At 40.2% G+C, this 22,151-nt stretch overlaps 1 protein-coding gene across 1 annotated transcript in view; it reads right to left on the reverse strand.

Moving 5' to 3' along the window:
- Positions 1-236: 236 nt before the first annotated feature.
- The window catches only part of FRAS1 (Fraser syndrome 1), a 470,336-nt gene continuing 448,421 nt past the window's right edge, over positions 237-22,151 (reverse strand). The window contains exons 68-72 of the mRNA XM_006885294.1: positions 14,539-14,655; positions 10,375-10,541; positions 3,432-3,637; positions 1,762-1,908; positions 237-1,441 (exon numbers count right to left, since the gene is read on the reverse strand). Of these exons, the coding sequence (XP_006885356.1) occupies positions 848-1,441; positions 1,762-1,908; positions 3,432-3,637; positions 10,375-10,541; positions 14,539-14,655 (1,231 nt within the window). The 3' untranslated portion in view covers positions 237-847. The remainder of the gene's footprint in view (positions 1,442-1,761; positions 1,909-3,431; positions 3,638-10,374; positions 10,542-14,538; positions 14,656-22,151) is intronic.

A 22,151-nucleotide genomic window follows, 5' to 3' on the forward strand; every position in this document is an offset into this window, starting at 1 on the left:
TGTTAATTTAGCTTCCATGGTAATAAGTAAACCAGAAGAGAACAAAGGCATCTCTCTGGACCCAGGGTGTATCGCTAATCAGCTATGAGAAGCTCATCAGACCACTCATTCCCCACACTGCAATCTCTCCTTCTGGGAGGAGGAGGAGGATTCCTTGGTGCCTAATGTCTGATAAGAAAGGTTCTGAGGTTTCTTACTTGATTTTGGGATTTGGAGAGACAGGATGCTAGTCTAGCGCACTCTGAAATCCCCAGGTGAAAAATACTCTAGAGATGCAAATTATAGTTAGGGATCATCAAGCAGTAGAGTTTCAAGTGGGAACAATAAGCAAATGATATACATTGTGCTGATTAGCAGAATCGTTAATGGAATCTGAATGTCAGCAATTCAAACTCTGCTATCCACTGGCCTAGGAAAAGCCACAGAGGAAAAAGCAGGATACCAAAGGTTGAGTATCCCACTTACTCTCTCTGAAACTCAGACATCTGCCAGGGTATGCTCCCTAGGTCCTGAACTCCATGGGCTGACCTCATTGTTTAATTCCCAATCTAATGCCTAAACTACTTGCTTTCTAAGATCAGTTTCACAAGGTACACTTTGCTGTTGCCGAGAATGTTAAAGGGATCCACAGAAATAACTCTACGCAGATCCTCTGGGGGCCTCAGTGGTTCTTTGTCTAATGAGGTAGCTCAGTTGTGAGTTGATGCATGTGATGTTTGCCATCCACCCCTCAAAGCTATATTTTTTTCCCTTTTTAATCTGCAAGATTATAAAAATACCAGTATTTCCCCCTTTTATAAAAATGATTTTAGAAAACAAAACCCCAAATCCATTCGGGTCTCCTCCATTAAACTTCGGTTCCATCTTGTAAATTATTGTGGACTCTGACTTCCAGATTCAATTTTTTCACTTTAGCACCTTTGAACGTGTACACGCCCTCAGTCTCACTCAGTATGTTGACATTGCGCACGGTGCAGTACTGTCTGTTCACGTTCTTCTCTACCCTGTCCATGCTCCTCTTGGGTACCTCTAACTTGGTGTTCAGAGGGTATTCCTCCAGGATATGCTCCGCGGGTGTTTTCTTCCGCTGTTTCTGGCATTTCCTGGTGACAAAACAAGCCACCAAACACACCAGAAGGAGAAGCATGATGGCAGCCAAGGCACTGCCAATGGATGCCCCAGTCTGGGAGAGAGAAGCAGCCACAACTGGCTCCTGCATCTCCAGATTCAGAGACTTCATATTGGTGCCGTTCTTGACTTGGTCGCCTTCATTGTCGTAGATGAGGGAATCGTCAAGGGTCAGTTGGCCACTGGAGTCCACCAAGTCCCTCCGGTTGCGCTTCAGAGAGGCTGTGAGAGAGCGCTGGACCCGGGGCCCTGAGATGGTGTCAGGGCCAATGATGTAAATCACCTGAAGGTACCACTGGTGTCCTGCTTCCACCTGCAGGAGGAGGAAAACAGAGAGATTGAATGTGTCATTGTTCTCCTGACTGACCGCTGCAAAGGAAAATGAAATGGGTTGTTATGAGTTGTACTTGATTTGATGGCACCTAAAAATAACCACATATAGTGCACTGTTTCATCAGGACTCCTGCACTGGGGAGAGATGGTGAAACTTTTGTGCAAGTGATAAATAAGTAAAAAAAGGAACAGGAATGGTATAAAGAGAAATTAAGATTACAGAGATGATGCAGTAATCCTTTTCACATCCTTTACAAACAGGAACTTTGGCTTTGCTTCTATTCTCATCACCAAGCTCACCTTGTAGAGCGCATCCACTTTCAGGGTAAATCCATCCACTCCTGGCATGCTGCTGACCACATGGAAATCGGGCAACTCAGATGCAAAGTGAGCCTCAAAAGGCACATCATGGAAGTACTTGTCAGTCACTTCAGGCTGACTGCGATCCTAGAATTCCAGGGGACGAGAAGAGATGCAAGATTTAGAAGGAGAAATCACTTTATTGGCAGATCATCGTCAGGGGGGAGAGATACTCTGTATTTCTGCTTTAGCATGTATCAGGAGAGCATGTATTACAGAGACCTCTCTGTGAATCTGCAAATAGGGCAAATACTATATTCTTCATGGGATAGAACTGGAGGTGGAGAGGGGGGCAAGGGAATGCTTGGTGGTTTCTATGATATCAAATGTCCAAGGTAGGATCACCTAAACCAACCGTTCTCAAACTTTTTGGTCTCAGGATGCTTTAACTAGCTGCTGTGTGGTGTCAATTCCAACTCATGATGACCCAAAAGGTATCAGAGTAGAACTTGGTTAAGATCACAGGGTTTTCAATAGCTGATGTCTCAGAAGTAGACCACAAAACCTTTCTTCAAAGACAACTTCTGGCTGAACTCGAACCACTGGCCTTAGTTCAGCAGCTGAGCAGGCTAAACATGTGTACTGCTGAAGAATTCCCAAGACCATTTATATAAAATCCAAGGACCCTAGGGAGCTTTGGTTTAAACCTATCAGTACTTGACTACATTAAAAATGAAAACTGAGGAGTTAAAAACACTTACTAATTTTAAAATAAAAACAAAATAATTACCATAAGTAACTTTTTTTAAAATGGAAGAATCTATATTTAGCTCCTCCCCTCCAAAAAATATGGCATTATACTTGTGAAATTTCTAGAAAAGAATCGAATTCTCTTAACTGCTTCCCCATTCAATTAGTTATGTGTGACATGTTTTGGTTGATGTATATGAAAAAAAAATCTGGCACATAACAGCTATATAATTCTAAAAAGGGAGGAATATATGTTGGGTTTTTTTTTTAAAAAATATTCTACCAAACTCAACAGATAACAGCTTCTTAAAGATTAGTTACAATGTAGAATCTGAAATTTTATCAATACATTTTTTTCTATTCAATGTATTCAAAAGGAAAACAGCTTCATATTATTATGTAAGTGGCTTTGATCTTTGGCCTCTGTAATAGAATCCTGGACATATTCGGGATTTCTGAACCATCCTTGTGGAAACTCTGGATTAGATTCTTTCTTATCAATGAACCGACACTGATTCACGGTTACCCCATTTGTATCAGAACATACTCTGCTTCAAATTACTTTCAAGGCCTGATTTTTTTCAGAAGGAAATCACCAGGCTTTATTTCTGAATTGTCCTTTCACAGACTTGAATCTAACCTTTCCGTAAATATTCAAGTGCATCAACCATTGGCACCACCCATGTACTCCCTTTCTATCCTATGGCATCAATAAAAGCTTGTTGTGCTGCCCATATGATCATCACTTTTGGTAATATGTATTAGAATTCACTGATCAGAGAGAAACAAATTTAAAAGAAAAAAGAGAGAGAGAGAGAAAATTATACAGAATGGAGTTTTATCTGTGTAGGCAGCATTTGTTGCTGTGGACATGGAACGAGCCTGGAGTATCAGCCCTTGAACTCTAACAGCGAGCATACCAGCAGCAGGAATCTGTGTTTCAGGTGTTTGTTGGGCTGGATGCATCCATACTGAGGCCCTTCATTGTAGATTGTTCCCGTGGGATCAAAGAAAGGCACATAGCCATCCTTGCCAGTACAAAGATAGACCTTCTCCAGCTGCAGTTTGTAAGCAGAATTGAGGTTTTGTTCTGGATTCCAAAGAACACGGCCATAAAGGATTTGACCTGAAAAGAGAGAGGCATTTCATTAGGTCAAATTTTAAGAATAAAGGGGGGAAAGTGGCAAGGGGAGTCAAAAGTATTGCTCCATGAACAGCTCTATGATTCCATTCTTCCTTAAAACATGCATTCATTCAAAAAGTCACTTCATTCAGTGAGCATTAATAAGCATTTAAGATAGTCAAGCCCTCTGTTACATACAAGGAATATAAAGCTGAGTGAGCTGAACTGAGAGGAAAAGAAATAAAAGCAAAATAAGTATAAAAATAGAAAACATATACTAAATGCATACAATACTCTACTAAGTTCTTCACATGTAATAACTTATTTTCTTCTCAAAATTATACAAATGAGGAAATAGAGGCACCAAGTGGTTAACTGACTCGCTGAAGGCAACAGAACAAGTAAGTGATAAGGATTCAAAGCCAAAGAACTTTGACTATAGACCCACATTCTTAATTACCATGATAAAGGAAACATATGTTAAATAAGCTCAAAGTTGAGCACAGGAATCTGCTTGGTAAGGCACATAGAAGGAATATTTAAGTAGGATTATGAAACATATGCAGGCATTGGGTAACTAGAACTTTTGGGAAGACATGGAAGAACCTGCTAGATAGAAGAAAATATATATAGAGAAAATTTGCAGTGGTACTGAGTCCTACTGTGGCTGCTACTACTTTGGCTGGTTGGTAATGGGTGCCATCTAGTTGGGACCAACCCATAACTGACCCTCCAGTGAGTTTTCAGAGGCAGTAATATAGCACTGGAGGAGACTTCCCGTCTTCTACCATAGAGTTGCTAATGGATTCGAATAACTGTTTCCTTAGTGCCTGCTATATCACCAAATTCTTTACTTACAATATTTCATTAAATCTATTAACTCAGATAAGCTCAATTATTATTCTTATTTTAAATAATGTGCTCAAGTTTCACAGCTGTGATGGATCTGACAACAAACCCTCTGAATCCAAAGATAATGCTTGTCCCCTCACCATGTTGTTGTTGTTAGGTGCCGTTGAGTCGAGTGCAACCCATACTGATCCTATGAACAACAGATCTGAACATTGGCCTATTGTGTGTCATCCTCACACTTCTGACACACTAGAGCCCATTATAGTAGTCACTGTCAGTTCACCTGGTTGAAGGTCTTCCTCTCTTTAACCCTCCACCTTTCCAAGCATGATGTCCCTCTCCAAGGAATTACCTTTCCTACTGAAACTGTCAACAGATTCCTACTGCTTGGTAACAGCAGCCAGGAAATAAGGAGACACATTGCACTGGGAAAATCTGGAGTTAGGAAACTCTCCAAATTATTGAGAAAAAATTATGTCAGATTGACTATGATATGTGTCTGATTCAGGCCATGGTCTTTCTGATTACTTGCTATGTATCTGAGAGATATGAATAAAAAAATAATTGATGCCTTTGAGTTGTGGTACTGGAGAAGAGCACTGGACATCCCATGGACTGCCAAAAGAACAAACAAATATGTCTTTGAGAGGGTGCATCCAGAATGCTCTTTGGAGGTAAGAAGGATGAGGCTTTGCCTCACATACTTTGGGCATGTTCCTAGGAGGGGCTATTCCTTGGAGAGGCACATGATGTTGGGCAGAGTGGTAACTGCTCCTATGGGCTCTTGTGTGTCAGGAAGTATGAGGATGGCACAGGACAGGAGAGGAACTCAGATCTTTTGTTCATAGGGTCGCTATGAGTTGTACCTAACTTGACAGCACCTAAAAATAGCAACAAGTAACACATACAAAGTATGTGAATAATATTGCATGAGTTCCTTGTTTTTCAATGCAGCATAATATTCCATTGTGTAAATATACCAGAGCTTATTATTCAAAATGGGTGACCCTGGAGAACATTATGCTGAGTGAAATATCTCAGTTACAAAAGGACAAATACTGCATTGTACCACTGTTGTAGAAGAGGACTGACATCAGGATTGGAGTGAGACTGAGAAAAACTGGATAACTATGTATACTGCATTGAAACAGATGAGAGAGAGAACAGTTTAAAAGCGATACATGATTGGGTATTATGGTTATGAAAAGAGTCCAGAATGAAGGTTGCATGGTGGAATGTATTCAGACAATTCAGACAGGAGGTAGGGGGGAATTGTATACCAATGAAGGAATTTTACTTTTCAAAGAGAAGAGTGAACTGGGGGCAGAGGGGTGGGCAGGGAGAAAAATGCAACAGTGAATGAATGGAAATCCAAAATCTCTGTAAACATTCATTAAAATTAATAGAGTAAAGTAAACTAAAAACAAAACAAAGTATGTGAGACATAGGTTGTCCATGGGATATTCAGTATTCTTCTCCAACACCACAGCTCAAAGGCATCAATTCTTCTTCTGTCATCCTTATTCACTGTCTAGCTCTCAGATGCATAGCAAATGATTGGAAAGACCATGGGCTGAATGAGACGTACCTTAGTCCTCAAAATTACATCATTGCTCTTCAATAATTTGGGGAGGTCCCCAACTACAGACTTTTCCAGTTCAATATACTTCCAGGTTTCCTGACTGCTGTTACTAGGGGTGTGGATTGTGGATTTAAGTAAGATGAAGTCATTGACAACGTCACTCTTTTCTCCATCTATCATGATGCTTCACCATGTAGTACTGAGTAAATAAGGATGATTGAAGAATAGGGTAATGAAAGCTCTGCTACAAGAGCCTCCTGGAAAGGGAAATTTGCCAAACTGAAGACTGTAGTCCAGATGAAGGAAGTGATGAGAAAAAATGGAAATTTTAAGCAGGGTATAATATCAAGACACTTGAGTTTTCGGCACAAGGAGTATTACATTGATGAAAGTTGCAGAGGCTATGGTTAGGATTGCTTTGATACACAAGTAGGAAATCTCAACCTCAACCAACTCATTGCCATCGAGTTGGAGCCTACTTATTACTAATCCTCCAGAAAGTTTCTGGAGGCTGTAAATCTCATGGGAGAAGGTTGATGGTCTTTCTCCTACAGAGCTGCTGGTGGATTTGAACCAGTCACCTCTAAGTTCTTCTTATGTGCTTTTGAATCAACTACAACATATAGCAACCTTATAAAACAATGTATCTGACCCTTGCCCTCTCTTTTAATATCCTCATCCTCTTTGACACACTTGAGCTTACTGTTATAATCAGTGTCAATGTACCTTGTTGAAAGTCTTCCTCTCTTATGCTGACCTTCCATCTTACAAGCATTATGTTTTCCTCTAAGGACTAGCTCCTCCTGCAACATGCCTAAAGTATGTGAGACGAAGTGTCAACATCCCTGCTTCCAAGAAGCACAGTGGTTTCATCTCCTCCAGGATAGAACTCTTTCTTCTCTTAGTAGTCCACAGGATATTTAATACATTTCTTCAACTCCACAACCCCAAGGTATTGATTCTCTTGCCATCTTTGGTCACAAATGCATAATAAGTAACTGAAAAGACCATGGATTGGATCAGGTGTATCTTAGTCTTTATAATGACATCTTTGCTCTTTAGTACTCTAGAGAGCTCCATGAAAACAGATTTTCCCAAGGTAATTTGTATTTTAGTTTCTTCACTGCTTGTGCCAAAGTTGTTTAAATGTTGGTTCAAGTGAAATGAAACAGTTGACTATTTCAATCTTTTCTCCATATATCATGATGTTACCTATTGACCCAGTGGTGAGTATTTTGTTTCTTTTAGATGCAATCCATATTGAAGGCTGTAGTGTTTGATCTTCGGCATCAAGTTCTTCAAATCCTCCTCAGTTTCAGTGAGCAAGGTTATCTCATCTCCATAACACAGGTTGTTGATGAATCTCCAATCCTGATGCCATATTCTTCTTCACAGTCCAGCTTCTCAAATGATCTGTTCAGCACACAGATTGAATAAGTAGGAAAAAAGATACCTCCTTTCTTGATTTTGATCATGCAGTGTTTCCTTGCTCTGTTTGTATGGCAGACTCTTTGTCTGGTATAAGTTTCTTATGAGTACAATTAAGTATCTGAGATACTCATTCTTCTCAATGTTAGCCATAATTTGCTGTGATCCACACAGCCACATGCTTTTGCACAGTCAACAAAACAAAGACATCCTTCTAGTATTCTATGCTCTCTGCCAAAATCCATTTGATATCAGCAAAGGTATCCCTGATGCCAACACCTCTTCTAAATCTGGATTGAATCTCTGGTATTTTTCTGTTGGTATATGTTTTAGCCTTTTTAAAACATTCTTTAGTAAGATTTTCCTTTCATGTGATATTAATTATATTGTTGCATAACTTCTAGATTCTGTTGGGTCAACTGTATATGCCTTAAAGACACATACACTTGAAGAGCTGTAATCAACATGTGGAAATAAATGAAGCTCAGTAAAGATCAAGGTTGACAGGTAGCAGTTGTTTAGAAAGTTCAAGGTGCCAAGACAGTCTTAACCCTGAGGATAGAGGAGACTGGACAGAGTTAGAATCAAGAGTGAAAACAGAGCAGGACCATGTAGATTAGAAGGAGGACAGGACAGGGACCCAGGCCTGGAGATTGAGATAAAGTGGCTGCACAAGCATGACAGGTGTCAGGTGAGGAAACAAATGTCAAAAGACTGGAAAAGTTCATGGTCTGGATGCCATCAAATACGAAAGAGTGAAAATCATGGTAAAGTTGAATGGAGCCTATAATTGGAGAAGAGAAAATGAGAATCTAGGTCAGTGTTTGACAGAGGAGAGCCAAGGGAGGTTTCCCCCCTCCACTGAATGACAAGAGTTAAATGAATTTTAAGAATGAGAGAAAAGATTAAAATACATGATATTAAATACAATAGAAGACAGAATGAGTGGTTAAAAGAGCAAAAGCAAATGATTGATTTATGCATTCTTTAAAGAAATATTTATTGCGTACCTGAGAACTGGCAGTATAGGGTTATACATTTGCTGTCTGATGAAATTCTCTATTTTTATTGAACCTAAAATCTAGTAGTAAACATAATCAATATACAACAATATCAACTAGAGGCTAAGGTGCACCTGATCCAGAAGAATTGATGCCTTTGAGTTGTGGTGCTGGAGAAGAATCTTAAACATACTATGGATCACCAAGAAAACAAATGGCTCTGTCTTGGAGAGTGTGAAACTAAGTTTCTCCTTTGAGGCTAGACTTTTGAATCTCTGTCTCACATACTTTGGGCATGTGGCCAGCAGGGACCAGTCCTTGGAGAATGACATCATTCTTGGAAGGGTAAAGGGACAGTGCAGAAGAAGAAGACCTCAGATGAGATGGATTGATATAGTAACTGGGGCAATGGGGGTAGATGTGTCTGAGTCAGTGAGTCTGGTTTAGGATAGGGTAGGCTTCAGAGCTATTGTACAGAGAGTCACTATGAGTTGCAAGCGACTCAACAGCTCATAATAACAACATAGTACATAAGAAACAGGGATAAGTATGTGATCCCTGGTGATACTGTGGTTAAACTCTTGGTTACTAACTAAAAGGTGAGCCATTCAAGCCCAATACGTGCTTCTTAAGAGAAAGATATGATATCCTGCTTCTGTAAAAATTTACAGCCTTGGAAATGCTGTAGTATTGTTCGAGTCTGTCCTATAAGGTTATTTTGAGTTAGAAACAATTCCGTAACAATGAATTTGGGTTTTATTGATAAGTATTAGAAGAAATTAACAAAGTGCTATGAAGATGAATAATTTGGAGGTGTAAGTGAGATTGTCAAGTGTTAAGCCTTTTGAGCAGATAGGTCCGAAGGTAAGAAGCAGCTAGCTCTTTGAAGTCAAGACAACAACATTTGAAGGGAAATGGTGCAGAAGGACTATTTCAAGAAAAGCAAGTATAATGGGAAGTGCATATGCACTTGGCACCCCTTTGAGGCTGGAAGGCAATAGGGGTGTCACTGCTACCACTGAGAAACTAAAGAGAAAGCTATGTACCCAAAGTTAGACTGTATTTAGGATCCAGCTGGAAACTGCTGTCTCCTCAGTCATCAGACAGTACCTTCCCATGGTAACAGCGGTGGCATTAGCTGCCACCAAGGAGGTTATAACTTGGCTGCTAACCAAGAAGGCTGGAAGCTTAAACTTCATGTAGCATCATGCTTCTAGAAAGCAGATATATTAAAAACCAAAGCTGCCTAATCTTGAGCCAGCATCACAACCATTGGTGTACTGAGCCCCTTGTCATAGCCATGTGTCACTCTATCTCATGAATGGTTTCCTTCATTTTCCCGGACCTACTACTTTGTTGTTGTCATGTATCATTGAGTTGGAATCCATTTATAGTGGACCCTCCAATGGGTTTTCAGAGGCAGTAGACTGCACCAGAGGAGAGTGACCATCTTTTTCTCACAGTGCAGCTAGTGGATTAGAACCTTAAGCCACTGAGTTGACATCATGAATCATTACCCACTAGACCACCAGCTACTTTACAAAACATGATATCCTTTTATCATAATTAGTTTCCTCTAATAACAAGTCCAAAGAAAAACAAAGTCTTATTATCACCTTGCTTCTAACAAACATGGTGCTCCTCTATCAACCAATCATTACAGTGCATATCTACCAATATTATATGAAACAATATAAAGAAATAACTTGGTCTGCTCATTAGTTAAACTGTGATTATTTTGGAACCCATCCTTGGGGAATTTTTTCTGAGGAACTGGTCAAATGCTGAAGATAAGCAGAGATACTGGTCTAGTGACAGACTTAAAGCTTCTCAAGTGCAGGTAGAATTTCTTTCTGTAGATGACAGAAGTGACTTACCTTTTGAGAAGGCTCCTTTATAATCCATTTCTGCCAGTGACATGTCAGACGTGTTGGGATCCATAAGGAACACCTTCTCATTATTGCAGAGCTGAAATTCAGTATTGAGAGAATAGACAACTGGCACAGGGCGGTTGGTCTGCTGGAACGCAATGGGTATCAGAAATCTAAATGTAGGAGAAACAAGAGCTCTTTGAGATCAGGGTCAACTTTGCATGTATCATTCTAGCAGCCCTCCTGCCTCCACCGTCAAGACTGTGAAAAGACCCTTTGTTATAGATGCTAAATATTTATTGAATAGGACTTAGGAGAGGATATTGTTTTTAGTGTGACATTAATCTGCTCTCCTAAAGAGGAATAGTCTAACTACTCCTCAAAATTACTGGTAACACCTACTCCCACCCTGCACACACGCAGAGAACCAAAACAATCCAAACTCACATCAAGTCAATTCCAATTTGTGATGACACCAAGGTCTTTCTTCAGAGACTTAACCACTAGTAAGGCTTTAATTACAAACCTTTCCATTAGCAATCAAGTGCAAATTGCTTATGTCACTCTTTGACACCATACTTTTGTTTTATTATTGTGTGTTCCTTTTAAAAAATTATAGTGAAAATATCTTAACATAACACTTGCCAATTCAATAATTACTGTTGTTTTTAAGTGCCACGAAGTACGACTCATAGTAATTCTATGAACCATGGATCTGAACCCTGTCCTATCCTGTACCATCTTCACACTTCCTGACACATTACAGCCCATTGCAGCAGTCACCATGTTAATCCACCTGGTGGAGGTCTTCTTCTCCTTTGTCAATCTCCCATCTTTCCAAACATCATGTCCTTCTCCAAAGAATAGCCCCTCCTAAGCCTCATCATCTTTACCTCCAAAGTGCACTCTGGCTGCACCCTCTCCAAGACATATTTGCTTGTTCTTTTGACAATTCATGAGATGTTCAGTGCTCTTCTCCAACATTACAGCTCAAAGGCATCAATTCTGCTTCTGTCATTTTTATTCATTGTCCAGCTCTCAGGTGCATAGCAAGAGATCAGAAATACCATGGCTTGAGTTAGATGTACGTTAGTCCTCAAACTGACATTATTACTCCTCAATATTTGAAGAGGTTCCTAACTGTATACTTTCCCAGTGCAATACGTCTTCTGATCCTCACTGCTGGTACCAAGAATGTTAACTGTGGATCAAAGTAAGATGAAATTGTTGACAGTTTCAATCTTTCCCCCATCTATCATGATGTTGCCTATCAGTCCAGTGGTAAGAATCTTTGTTTTCTTCACATTGAAATGCAATCCATAGTGAAGGCTGTATCCTTTGATATTCTGTAATAAGCACTTCAAGTCCTCCTCACTTTCTGCAAGCAAGGCCGTCCATACCTAAAGGGGAACTGCCCTTACACCCAAATAATTCTGTGACTTAAGACTTCTGGATTCCGTTCTAGTCCCCATAAAATGGATTGGCTGATCACATAAGAGCACAGCATGATGGATGATTACATCATTACACAATGGCCTCTAAGCCTTCCTCCTTAGCAATATAGAGGTTAGAATTTACAATGCAGATAATGATATAATACTGAGACTCATGGCCTAGCCAAACTGACACAAATTTTTGAGGGGCAAAATTAAGTTCAAGATGCCAGGTGCATGAATGGGAACTATGTTTAACGGAGATGAGAATACTGGGCAAGGAGTATCTTTGGTGGAGGAGATAAGGAATTAACAAGTTTTATGTTTGAGAGGTGGGTCGGCGAGCTCAGTGGAAATGCTGAGTAGTTGAGCTGAAATATGTACCTGAATTTTAGAGGCAATCTCTGGGCTTACTCATGGCTGTCAAGTCAGTTTTGATTAAGTGACTCCATCTCGTTTCTGAGATTATACATTTTAATGAGAGGAGATTGCCCATATTTTTCCCAGAGACCATGGGCTTGAGATTTGTATTTAAAATCTTAACACCAGAAGAAATCATCAAGCAAGAAATGGCCAGGCACTTCTATTGGAAAACAAAGAGATGAGGAAAACTTCAGAGAAGAAAAGCCAAGGAAGCAGGAGAAAAATCTACAAAGCATGATATCCCAGCCAAAAGAAGAAAGTATTTGAAGGAGGAGGACTGATCAGCACAGTTAAATGGTGTTAAGAAGCCAAGAAAAGGAAGGCTGAAACTCAGCCACTGGATCTAGTGACAGAGAATCACTGGAGGCTTGATAAAAGCAGTCTTGGGTTGGTGGTATACGTAGAAATTCGATTCTTTTAGGTTCAGGATATGGCAGAAGGAAATAGTGAATACAGAAGACACTCTGGTGGCATTTTGACATAAGTAGGGGAAGAAAATCAGTGTGGAAGGAGAAATGAAGCACAAAAGGGAGGTTTTGTTTGATTCTTTTTTAAAAAATAGCAGAAACTGCAGTATTTTTACAGATGGTTAATGGAGCGATTCAGAGAGAGAAAGGCTTGTGAAATGTTCTATAGCAGGCAAAAAAGTTCTAGAGCTAGTGGACGAGCTGTCTTTGAACAGGAATAAAGACTGTGGTAATAACAAGTATGTATGCACTGATGCATTAAAAAACTTCCAAACCTATTGCTACTGAGTGCATTCCAACTGACAGTGACCCTCACGGATAGAATCCCTTCAAAGAGTTTCCAAGGCTGCAAGTCTTTATCGACGTGAAGAGCTTCTCATCCAGCGTTGGAGGGTTCAAAAGGCTAACCTTTGAATTAGCAGCTGAGTGCTTAAACTCTGTGCCCCCAGGACTCTTTACTGATGAATTATTGTTTGCTGTTGTTGTGTACCATCAAGTAGGAACTGACCCAAAGCTGGCACTCCATCTAGTGGCTCTTCAGAGGCACTTTAATCTCACGGGAGGAGACTGCACATCTATCACCCACAGAACAGCTGGAGGATTTGAACCGCATGCCTTTGGAACTGCAGTGTAGTTCCTCACCACCAGGCCACCAGAGCTCCCTGAGCTTACGGATGTAGTAGTTATTCAAATACGATGACAGAAGTTCATTTGAATTTTCCTCTGTTTCTCAGTAAATCAGAACACAAGGTAGCAAAAAATTCTTGGAGTTGAGGGTAAGGACTGGAGAGATGTAGCATTTTGAGGAAAGAAGGAATGAAATTGTGAGATAGTAAATGGATTAGGAAAACATTGTGTTTTGTTGGGAAGCCCTAAGGACTGATTTCAGAGTAGTTTAATGAATTTAAAGTTTCTTGGCTTTGAGCTCGCTGTACATTTGACTGAAATATCCTCTTCCCGATGCCCATTCTCCTTTGTTTACCTGAAGATAACAGATGTTGTACTCTTTCAGTAGAGACCATCTTACTACTCCCTATTTCTCATTTAATAAATGGAATCCACTCATCACAATATTTTTAAGGAAAATATTCCTTCTATTATCCATCCATCTATCCCTACTGCTTCCACCTCCTCACTTCCCTAACGTGAACCCACTTTAATCAAGCTCCACCCGTCCACTGAAAATGTCCTTTGTCAAGGTCATCAATGATCTCTTCCAACCAAATCCAATGTCCAAACTCTCTTAATTTAAAAGTCACATCTCATACTGTTTCCCTTTATAAATATTTTTACACATTGATTTATGTTTAACTTTTATCTTCTTGTTGAAAATATACACAGAAGAATACACACCAATTCAAGTACAATCAGTGGCACTCTTACATTTCCCAGTTATGCAACCATTTACACATTCATTTCCAAACTTTTTTTCCACTAACATTAATTCATTGTCCTCTAAGATTAGTTTTTAATCTTTTGAGCAGCTGTGGCCATTGCATGGATCCCATATAGATAGCTTCTAGAAAAAGACATTGTCTTCTTTTAATGTTAATGTCAGATTCTGTTTTCAGCATCATCTCCCAGAAAAGTCTTCTATACACTTTGTTCAGTTATTAGAATGGAGACATTAGGTTATAAACTGCCTGGGAGCAGAGGTTTTGTTCTTAATCCCCTCTATAATCAAACTTTTTACTTTCAATTCTTAGGACTGAGAATCTCAATATTTAGGTAAGAGCAAAGCACATGATAAGATCTTCGTAAGTTCTGCTTGAATGAATGAATGAGCACAAGACAGGGGGAAGACAATATTAGGCTTTACTTGGGAACAAGCTGATGAATTTTCTTACCTTTCTGGGGCATGTGCAGTGCAGGCTAAAGCCTTCTCTCCTGGGTCAATCCATGCCTGTGTGGGCTGCACTGTGCAAGGGATCAAGTAGATTGTATACTCCCCAGAATAGTCCTTCCTAAAAACAGACACAGCCAAATATGGTCAGAAGGAATAATTTAGAGATACTTTCCTTATCCAAAAATGTACCAACTTCCTAAAACCGTTTCCATGTGGGATTTGTTCCTTGCATCCAAGTATGAGTCTGCAAACATAATTTTCAGGAATTCATCTCTGATTATTCTAATCTTCAGGGGACTATCCAGAGGTGTTAAATAGAGCTGCTTTTATCTCTGCATGTTCTTTCCAAGAAAAAAAAAAAAGCTGAATAAAGGCGTACAATTTGTGAAAAGCCAAAAGGGATCAGGGGAAGACAAAAACAGAATAGGCCATTTCCTTTAGATTTCTATGAAACCTCTTTGACAATTTCTGTTTATTGTTTCTTGTTGACTGACACCCCGTTAGCTACACTATCAAACAAAGGATGCTTTTATCTATTGAAATGTGATCACAGTAGCTGCTTTCTCTGATAGAAAAGGTAGCAAAAACCATGTAGACATAAAACACCACTCCAGAGCATATTTGAAGTAGTCTCCAGGAGAACCCTTTCACAATACTAAGTTTTGATCTTCTTTTTTCCCCAATCCTAGAGTTCTTGATTGATACAAATGAAAAAGCAGTCAGTTTGTAACTAAAAGGAAAAGTTGACAGAGTGCCCCTCCAGGTTCCTGGTGGCCTCATGGTTAAGGAGTTACACTGCCAACTCAAAGGCATGTGATTTGAATGCACCAGCTGCACAGAAGGAGAAAGATGGGCAAATACATCCCTTGCAATTTATAGCCTCTGAAAACCTGCTGGAGGGTCAATTATGAGTATGTTCCAACTTGACAGTGTATAACAACCATAGGCAACTAAGGCTGGTAAGCTATTTCAAAGAGATCACAGTCATTGAACTCTCTCTATGGAGCCGAGTTCTTTAATAGGAGATTGCTTTAAGTTAAAAGTCAACTCAATGGTATGGGTTTTCCTGTTTGTTTATAGGTAAAGTAGTTACTGTTTTCTTTCTAATTCTACAACACCGTTCATTTACTAGGTTGAAAAACTACCATCACTTCTCCTAGAAGAGACTATTCACTGGGATCTTTCCTTGAGGAGGGGAGTCCTAGGATTCACTAGGTCATTAAACTGAGAAATGGAGCCTTTGTACCCACACCTCCTTCTTTTCCCACGCTTGTCAGAGGATAGCAGCCCCAGTCCTGGCAAGTTGCCTGGAAGGTTGCCAAACATCCAGACACTTCAGGAAGATTCTCCAAGGGCCTTGGGAGGTTGCCATCCATGAATGAAGAGGGCAGGGCTATGAATCTTAACTATAACTCTCATGTGAGGATCTGGGAGCAGGGCTCACATTTGTTTTGTTCTTTCATCGACAATTATAGATGTAACATATATAACACATATAAATGTGTGCTTGTATATATACTAGTAAAGAAAAATAGCAAAGATTTAGTAAAAATAAAACTTTTACAACACACTCTTAGGTCAGTTTAGTAGAATGACACCAGGCTATAAATTGGGAAAAAGTCTAGTCTTTGCCTCTGACAGAGCTGTACAATTTCATGCTTTGAGGTTATGATAAAATTATGTCCCCTTGAAATATGTGTCAGGTACTAACCTTCTACGCTTATGGATAGAACTTTAGTGGCATGGTAAGTTATATATTGTGCTGTTAACCAAGAAGTTGACAGTTTGAAACAACCATCTATTCTGTGAAAGAGATTTGTTGACATTACAGGCCAGTGAGTCAGAACTGACCCATAGTTGGCCCTCAGGTAGGTTTTTTAGAGGCTACAGATCTCACAGAAGATTGCCTGTCTTTCTCTTGTGGAGTTGCTGGCTGTGGAAACCCGAGGAGGGTCACTAGGTATCAGTGTGTTTGATGGATGGGTTTGATTTTCGTTTATGCTTATGGTTGTTGTCCCCCGTGGGAATAGAAGGGTTTTGTTGTTGTTGCTGTTACATGTAAGTCAATGCAGGATATATCTTAATTACTTCTGATATCTTTAAAAGAGCAGATTAGGCATAGAAACAAGGAAGTACCATGAGGAAAGTCAGATGCTGAAGAAGCGAGGAACAGCTAGTATAAATAAAAAAAATAATCGTAGAAAGCCAAAGTCTCCATACTGACCCACAAGACCCCACATGGGTGGCCCCAACGCTACTCCTCATCTCTTTAATTATATCTCCTATCATTCTACTTCTTCCTTTCACTATTCCAGCTATGCTGGCATTCCCTGCTGTTCCTTGAACACAAGGCTGGACACACTGTCATCTTAGGAACATAGCCAGAAACTCTCTGTACCTAGATATCTACAGGATTGACTTCCTCACTTCTTTCAAGTCTTAGTCCAACTGTATCATCTTATTCAAGTTTACTCTCAACACACTGATCAAAATGATAATATAGTCTACTGATTTCTCTTACCTCTCTTATTTTTCCTCAGTGCTTATGACTTTATAATGTATGTTCTACTTCACTAGAAGTGCTGAGTACAGTGATCTTTGTATTGTTTACTGATGAATTCCAAGTGGGCAAAACCCGCTTAACACATGGTAAATGCTCAATAAAGATCTGTTTAATAATTTATTATTTTATGATTAATTATTAAACAAAAATGGTTTAATAAGAACTGACTAATGCAGGAAAAAGACACTGCCTTCTAAGTGCACAACACCTTGGTGAGAGCTCAGACAGGGCGCTTCTTAAAGGGAAGATTGAGGATACTTCATCTCACATACCTTGGGCATTGATGATGAGAGGGGCCAGTCCTTAGAAAAGGACATTATTCATGGAAAAGTAGAGGGTCAGCATAGGAGGAGAACCCTCAACAAGATGGATTGACACAGTGAACTTCACAGTGGGCTCACGAGTGGCAGAGATGATGAGGATGGCACAGGAGGGGAGGGTTCAAATCTGAAATTCAGAGGCTCGCTGACTCATAGTTGAAGTCACAGCACCCAACAACAAAAAGCTTTTTATATAATGAGAATTTTACATAAGTTCATTTCCTCACGATTCATACAGATGTTACAGACATAAGTGGAGATGCATTTCTTCTCACCTTTCTAAAACCACGACTCTGCCCATGTCACAGATTACTCCACCTCCTCCAGAAAGCCCAGCCTCTCCCGGACTATCTCCTCTCCGAGGACTATATTCTTGATATCCAGTACCTCTCACAGTGCCCTTATCACTGAATGCTCAATGCTTGCTTTAGTTTATCGTTTATCTGTACATTTGATCCCGTTATCTGCACTGTGGCTACTAGCAGTACAGCTGCCATCTAGTCAGTTTTGAATCATGACAACCTCATGTATGTCAGAGTAGAATTATACTTCACATGTTTTTAATGTCTGAGGTTTTGCAGACAATCACCAGGCTTTTCTGTTGAGGAACCCGAGTGGATCCAAACCATTTTTCTTTTATTTGCAGCTGACTGCATTTAACTGTTTGCAGTAGCAATTTGCAGGGCTTCCGACAGTAAGATCCTGCGGTTGCTGTGTACCGCTGAGTCAGAACCAACTGATAGCGGATCCTCTAGTGGATTTTCAGTGGCAGGTAATCTCACCGGAGGAGATTTCGCACCCTTTTCCGTGGAGCAGCTGTTGAATTCAGTGTTCCTTTGGGAGTGTAGTGTAGCTTTTAACCACTAGGCCATAGAACTCCTTTAGTAAATTCCTGTTGTTATTATTCTTATGTACTATCAAGTCCCCTGTGACTCATAGAGACCCAATGTTCAACAGCTCTGAACTCTGCTCAACCTGAGCCAGTCCACAGAGTCTGACACTACTCCCATTACCCCAGTTACTGTATCAATCCATCTCATCTGGGGTCTTCTTCTCCTGCACCGTCCCTCCACCCTTCCAACCATGATGTCCTTCTCCAAGGACCAGCCTTTCACTTACTTTCACAAAGCATGTGAAATGGAGCCTCAAAATCTTTGCTTCCAAGGAGTAACTTGGTTTTACTCTCTTCAAGGCAGTTCTATTTATTCTCTTGGCAGACCACTGTATGTTCAATGCTCTTCTTCATCACCACAACGCAAAGGCATCAATTCAACTTCTGTCATCCCTAGTCATTGTCCAGCTCTCTTATGTATAGCAAGTAACTGTGAACACCACAGCCTGAATAAGGTGGTCCTTAGTCCCTAGACTGATATCATTACTCTTTAGGACTTGCCCTGACAGCAGACTTCCCCAAAGAAATGAGTATTTTTATTTCCTGACTGCAGATGTGAAGAGTGTTGATTATGGAGCTGAGCAAGCTGAAATTGTTAACAAACTCAATCTCTTCTCTATCTACCATGGTTCTGCCTACTGGCCCAGTGGCGAGAATCTTTGTCTTCTTGATGCTGAGCTTCAATTCATATTGAAGATTACAGTTCTTGACCTTCTGCAGCAAATGCTTCATGTCCTCCTCAGTTTCAGCAAGCAAGGTGTGTCATCTGCTTATCCCAGGTTTTTGATGAGGCTTCCTCCAATAGATCATTTGGAAGGCTGAGAGTAAATTCCCAGAAGACATTTATTCAGAATCTACCACATGCTACCAAAAACATATGGTTGACCAAGAGGCAGTCATTATTATAGAACAAAGGGTACAATGTGAGGTTTAAAATAAAAATGTGTGTCAGAATTATATCTTCTGACCATACTTACTTAAACTCTGTTGTTGTTGTTGTTATGTGCTGTCGAATCACTTGCGACTCATAGCAACCCTATATACAACAGCCCTAAACTCCGCTCTGTCCTGTGCCAATCGCACTGTCTCTGACACTCCCATCCCGATTATCCCAGTCACTGAATCAATCCACCTCATAGAGGGCCTTCCCCTCCTGCGCCATCCCTCCACCCTCCCAAGCATGATGTCCTTCGCCAAGGACCGGTCTCTCCTCACAACATGTCCAAAGTATGTTAGATGGAGCCTCAGAATCCTTGCCTCCAAGGAGCCACCAGGTTTAACCCTTTCTAGGACGAATCTATTTGTTTTCCTAGTAGTCCATGGTATTCTCAATACTCTTCTCCAGCACCACAGCTCAAAGGCACCAATTCTCCTTCTATCCTCCCTAGTCATTGCCCAACTCTCTGATGCATAACAAGTGATTGTGAAGACCATGGCCTGTATCAAATGCACCTTAGTCTCCAGAGAAAAACCATTGCTGTTCAATACTTTGGAGAGGTCCCTAACAGCAGACTTTCCCATGGCAATGCGTCTTTTAATTTCCTGGCTATTGGTGCCGAGAGTGTTGACTGTGGAGCCAAGCAAACTAAAGCTGTGTACAATCTCAATCTCTTCACCATCCATCCTGATGCTGCCAATTGGTCCAGTGGTGAGAATCTTTGTCTTCTTGACATTGAGCCTCAATCCATATTGGAGGCTGCAGTCCTTCACCCTCTGCAGCAGGTGCTTCAGGTCCTTTTCCGTTTCAGCAAGCAGGGTTGTATCATCTGCATAATGCAGATTGTTGATAAATCGTCCACCAATCTAGACCCCACATTTCTCCTCATAGAGCCCAGCCTCCGGGATAATCTATTCTGCATATAGGTTGAAAAGGTTTGGAGATAGGATGCATCCCTGGTGTACGCCCTTCCCAAACTCTGTTAAGCAAATAATTAAAGAAGGTTTACTTTATGAAGAAGAATCTGGCATGAAAATTGGAGGAAGGCTCATTAACAACATACATTACACAACTTTGCTGAAAACTTACTGATAAAGCTTGAAGAATGTATTATTATAACTCAACATAAAGAAAACAAGATTCCTTTTAACTGGACCAATAAGCAATAGCATAACAAATGGAGAAATACTGAATTTGCTAAGGGTTTTATTTTACTTGATGCACAGTAAGCATCCATGTAAGCAGCAGTTAAGAAATCAAGTAATATATTGTCCTGGGCAGATCTGCTGCAAAGGACCTCTTTACAGTGTTCAAAAGCAAAGATGTCACTTTGAGGGCTAGGATGTACCTGAACCAAGTCATGGTATTTTCAATCACTTTATATGCGTATAGAAGAGAAATTACGGTACATTCACACAACAAAAGACTACACAGCACGCAGTTTGCAATGTTTTTTTTTTAATTACTACCTAACTTTGGAGGGACTGGAGAGCATTATGCTGAGTGAACTAACTCATTGTCCCATAAGGACAATTATTGTATAAAACTAACATTGTAGAATGAGTATGAGGATCCAAGGGGGGGGTGTGGAAGCAGAGAGGTGGGGCTGGAAGGGCAGAGGGTGAATCATAGGTGTAACAATTTGATGGGTGGGTGGAGTGAAGGAAATGGGAAAGATCTGGTGAGAAAAAAAAAAGTATATGAACTTTGTAAATAAGCCAGAATAAAATATTTTTTAAAAGGTAGTGATTTTGAGTTGGCAATAAACCAATCCAATGACTATAACATGTACTATCAGAAGAACATATGAATAAATCAGTTCTAAAAGTATAGCCAGAATGCTCCTTAGCAACAAAGATGGTTAAGATTTTGTCTCATCTACTTTGGACATGTTTTCAGAAGGAACTAGTCCATTGAGAAAGACATCATGCTTGGGAAAATGAAAAGTCAGTGAGGAAAAGGGAGCTTCTCAATGAGGTGGACTGACACAGTGGCTGTAATAATGGGCTCAGACATAAGGAACTATTGTGAAGATGGCACAGGACCGGCCTGTCCTTCCTGTTACACTGAGGGCTGCTATGAGATAAAACCAATTCAATAGCACCTAACAACAATAGTCTCATGCTAAAATATGTGGGACCATGGGTTTAAGATGAATCATATACATGCCCTTGATTGGGAAGTTCACAGTCTGGTAGAAAATGGAAATATCAAACAGACTATTATAATACAAGGAGAGTGGAAGTGGAAACAAGGAAGAAAGATCTCCCAACATTTGTGGGGAAGGTATCACAGAGGGAAGAGTTTCTGGATGAGTCACAGTGCAGTTAAAAAGAGTTTTCCAGAAGGAAAAGAACAGGAAGGGCAGTGAGAACAGTAATGTCACAGAAGTATGGACATGCTGGTATGTTCAGGCAGTGGGGATACATTTAGTTTTGAGATAATGAAATTTGAGATGTGACTTCAGGGAAGGACCTTGTATGCTATGTAAAAAGATGACCGTATCATGGACTGCCAAAAGAATGAATGCACAGGTCAGTTTTAGAAGTATAGCTAGAATGCTCCTTAGAAACAAGAAGGGTAAGATTTGTGCTTAATCTTGTGGACAATGAAGTATCAGCTGAGGACAAACAGAAGAAGAGTTTATGCTTATACATTAGGACAAAGCATATGGGTAATCTTAATGGTTCTATGAGGAATCTCCTTGAAGATTACTGTGTTAATTTCATGAAAATCACACAAAAAACTGATGCATGATCTCAAATTTATGTTGTTGTTCATGTTATGTGCCGTCGAGTCGTTTCCAACTCATAGCGACCCTATGCACAACAGCCCTAAACCCTGCTCTATCCTGCGCCAACTGCACTGCCTCTGACACACCCATCCCGATTACCCCAGTCAC

This window comes from Elephantulus edwardii, unplaced genomic scaffold, assembly GCF_000299155.1.
Source record: "Elephantulus edwardii isolate Elephantulus edwardi_28Jun2011 unplaced genomic scaffold, EleEdw1.0 scaffold00042, whole genome shotgun sequence".
NCBI classification, from domain to species: domain Eukaryota; kingdom Metazoa; phylum Chordata; class Mammalia; order Macroscelidea; family Macroscelididae; genus Elephantulus; species Elephantulus edwardii.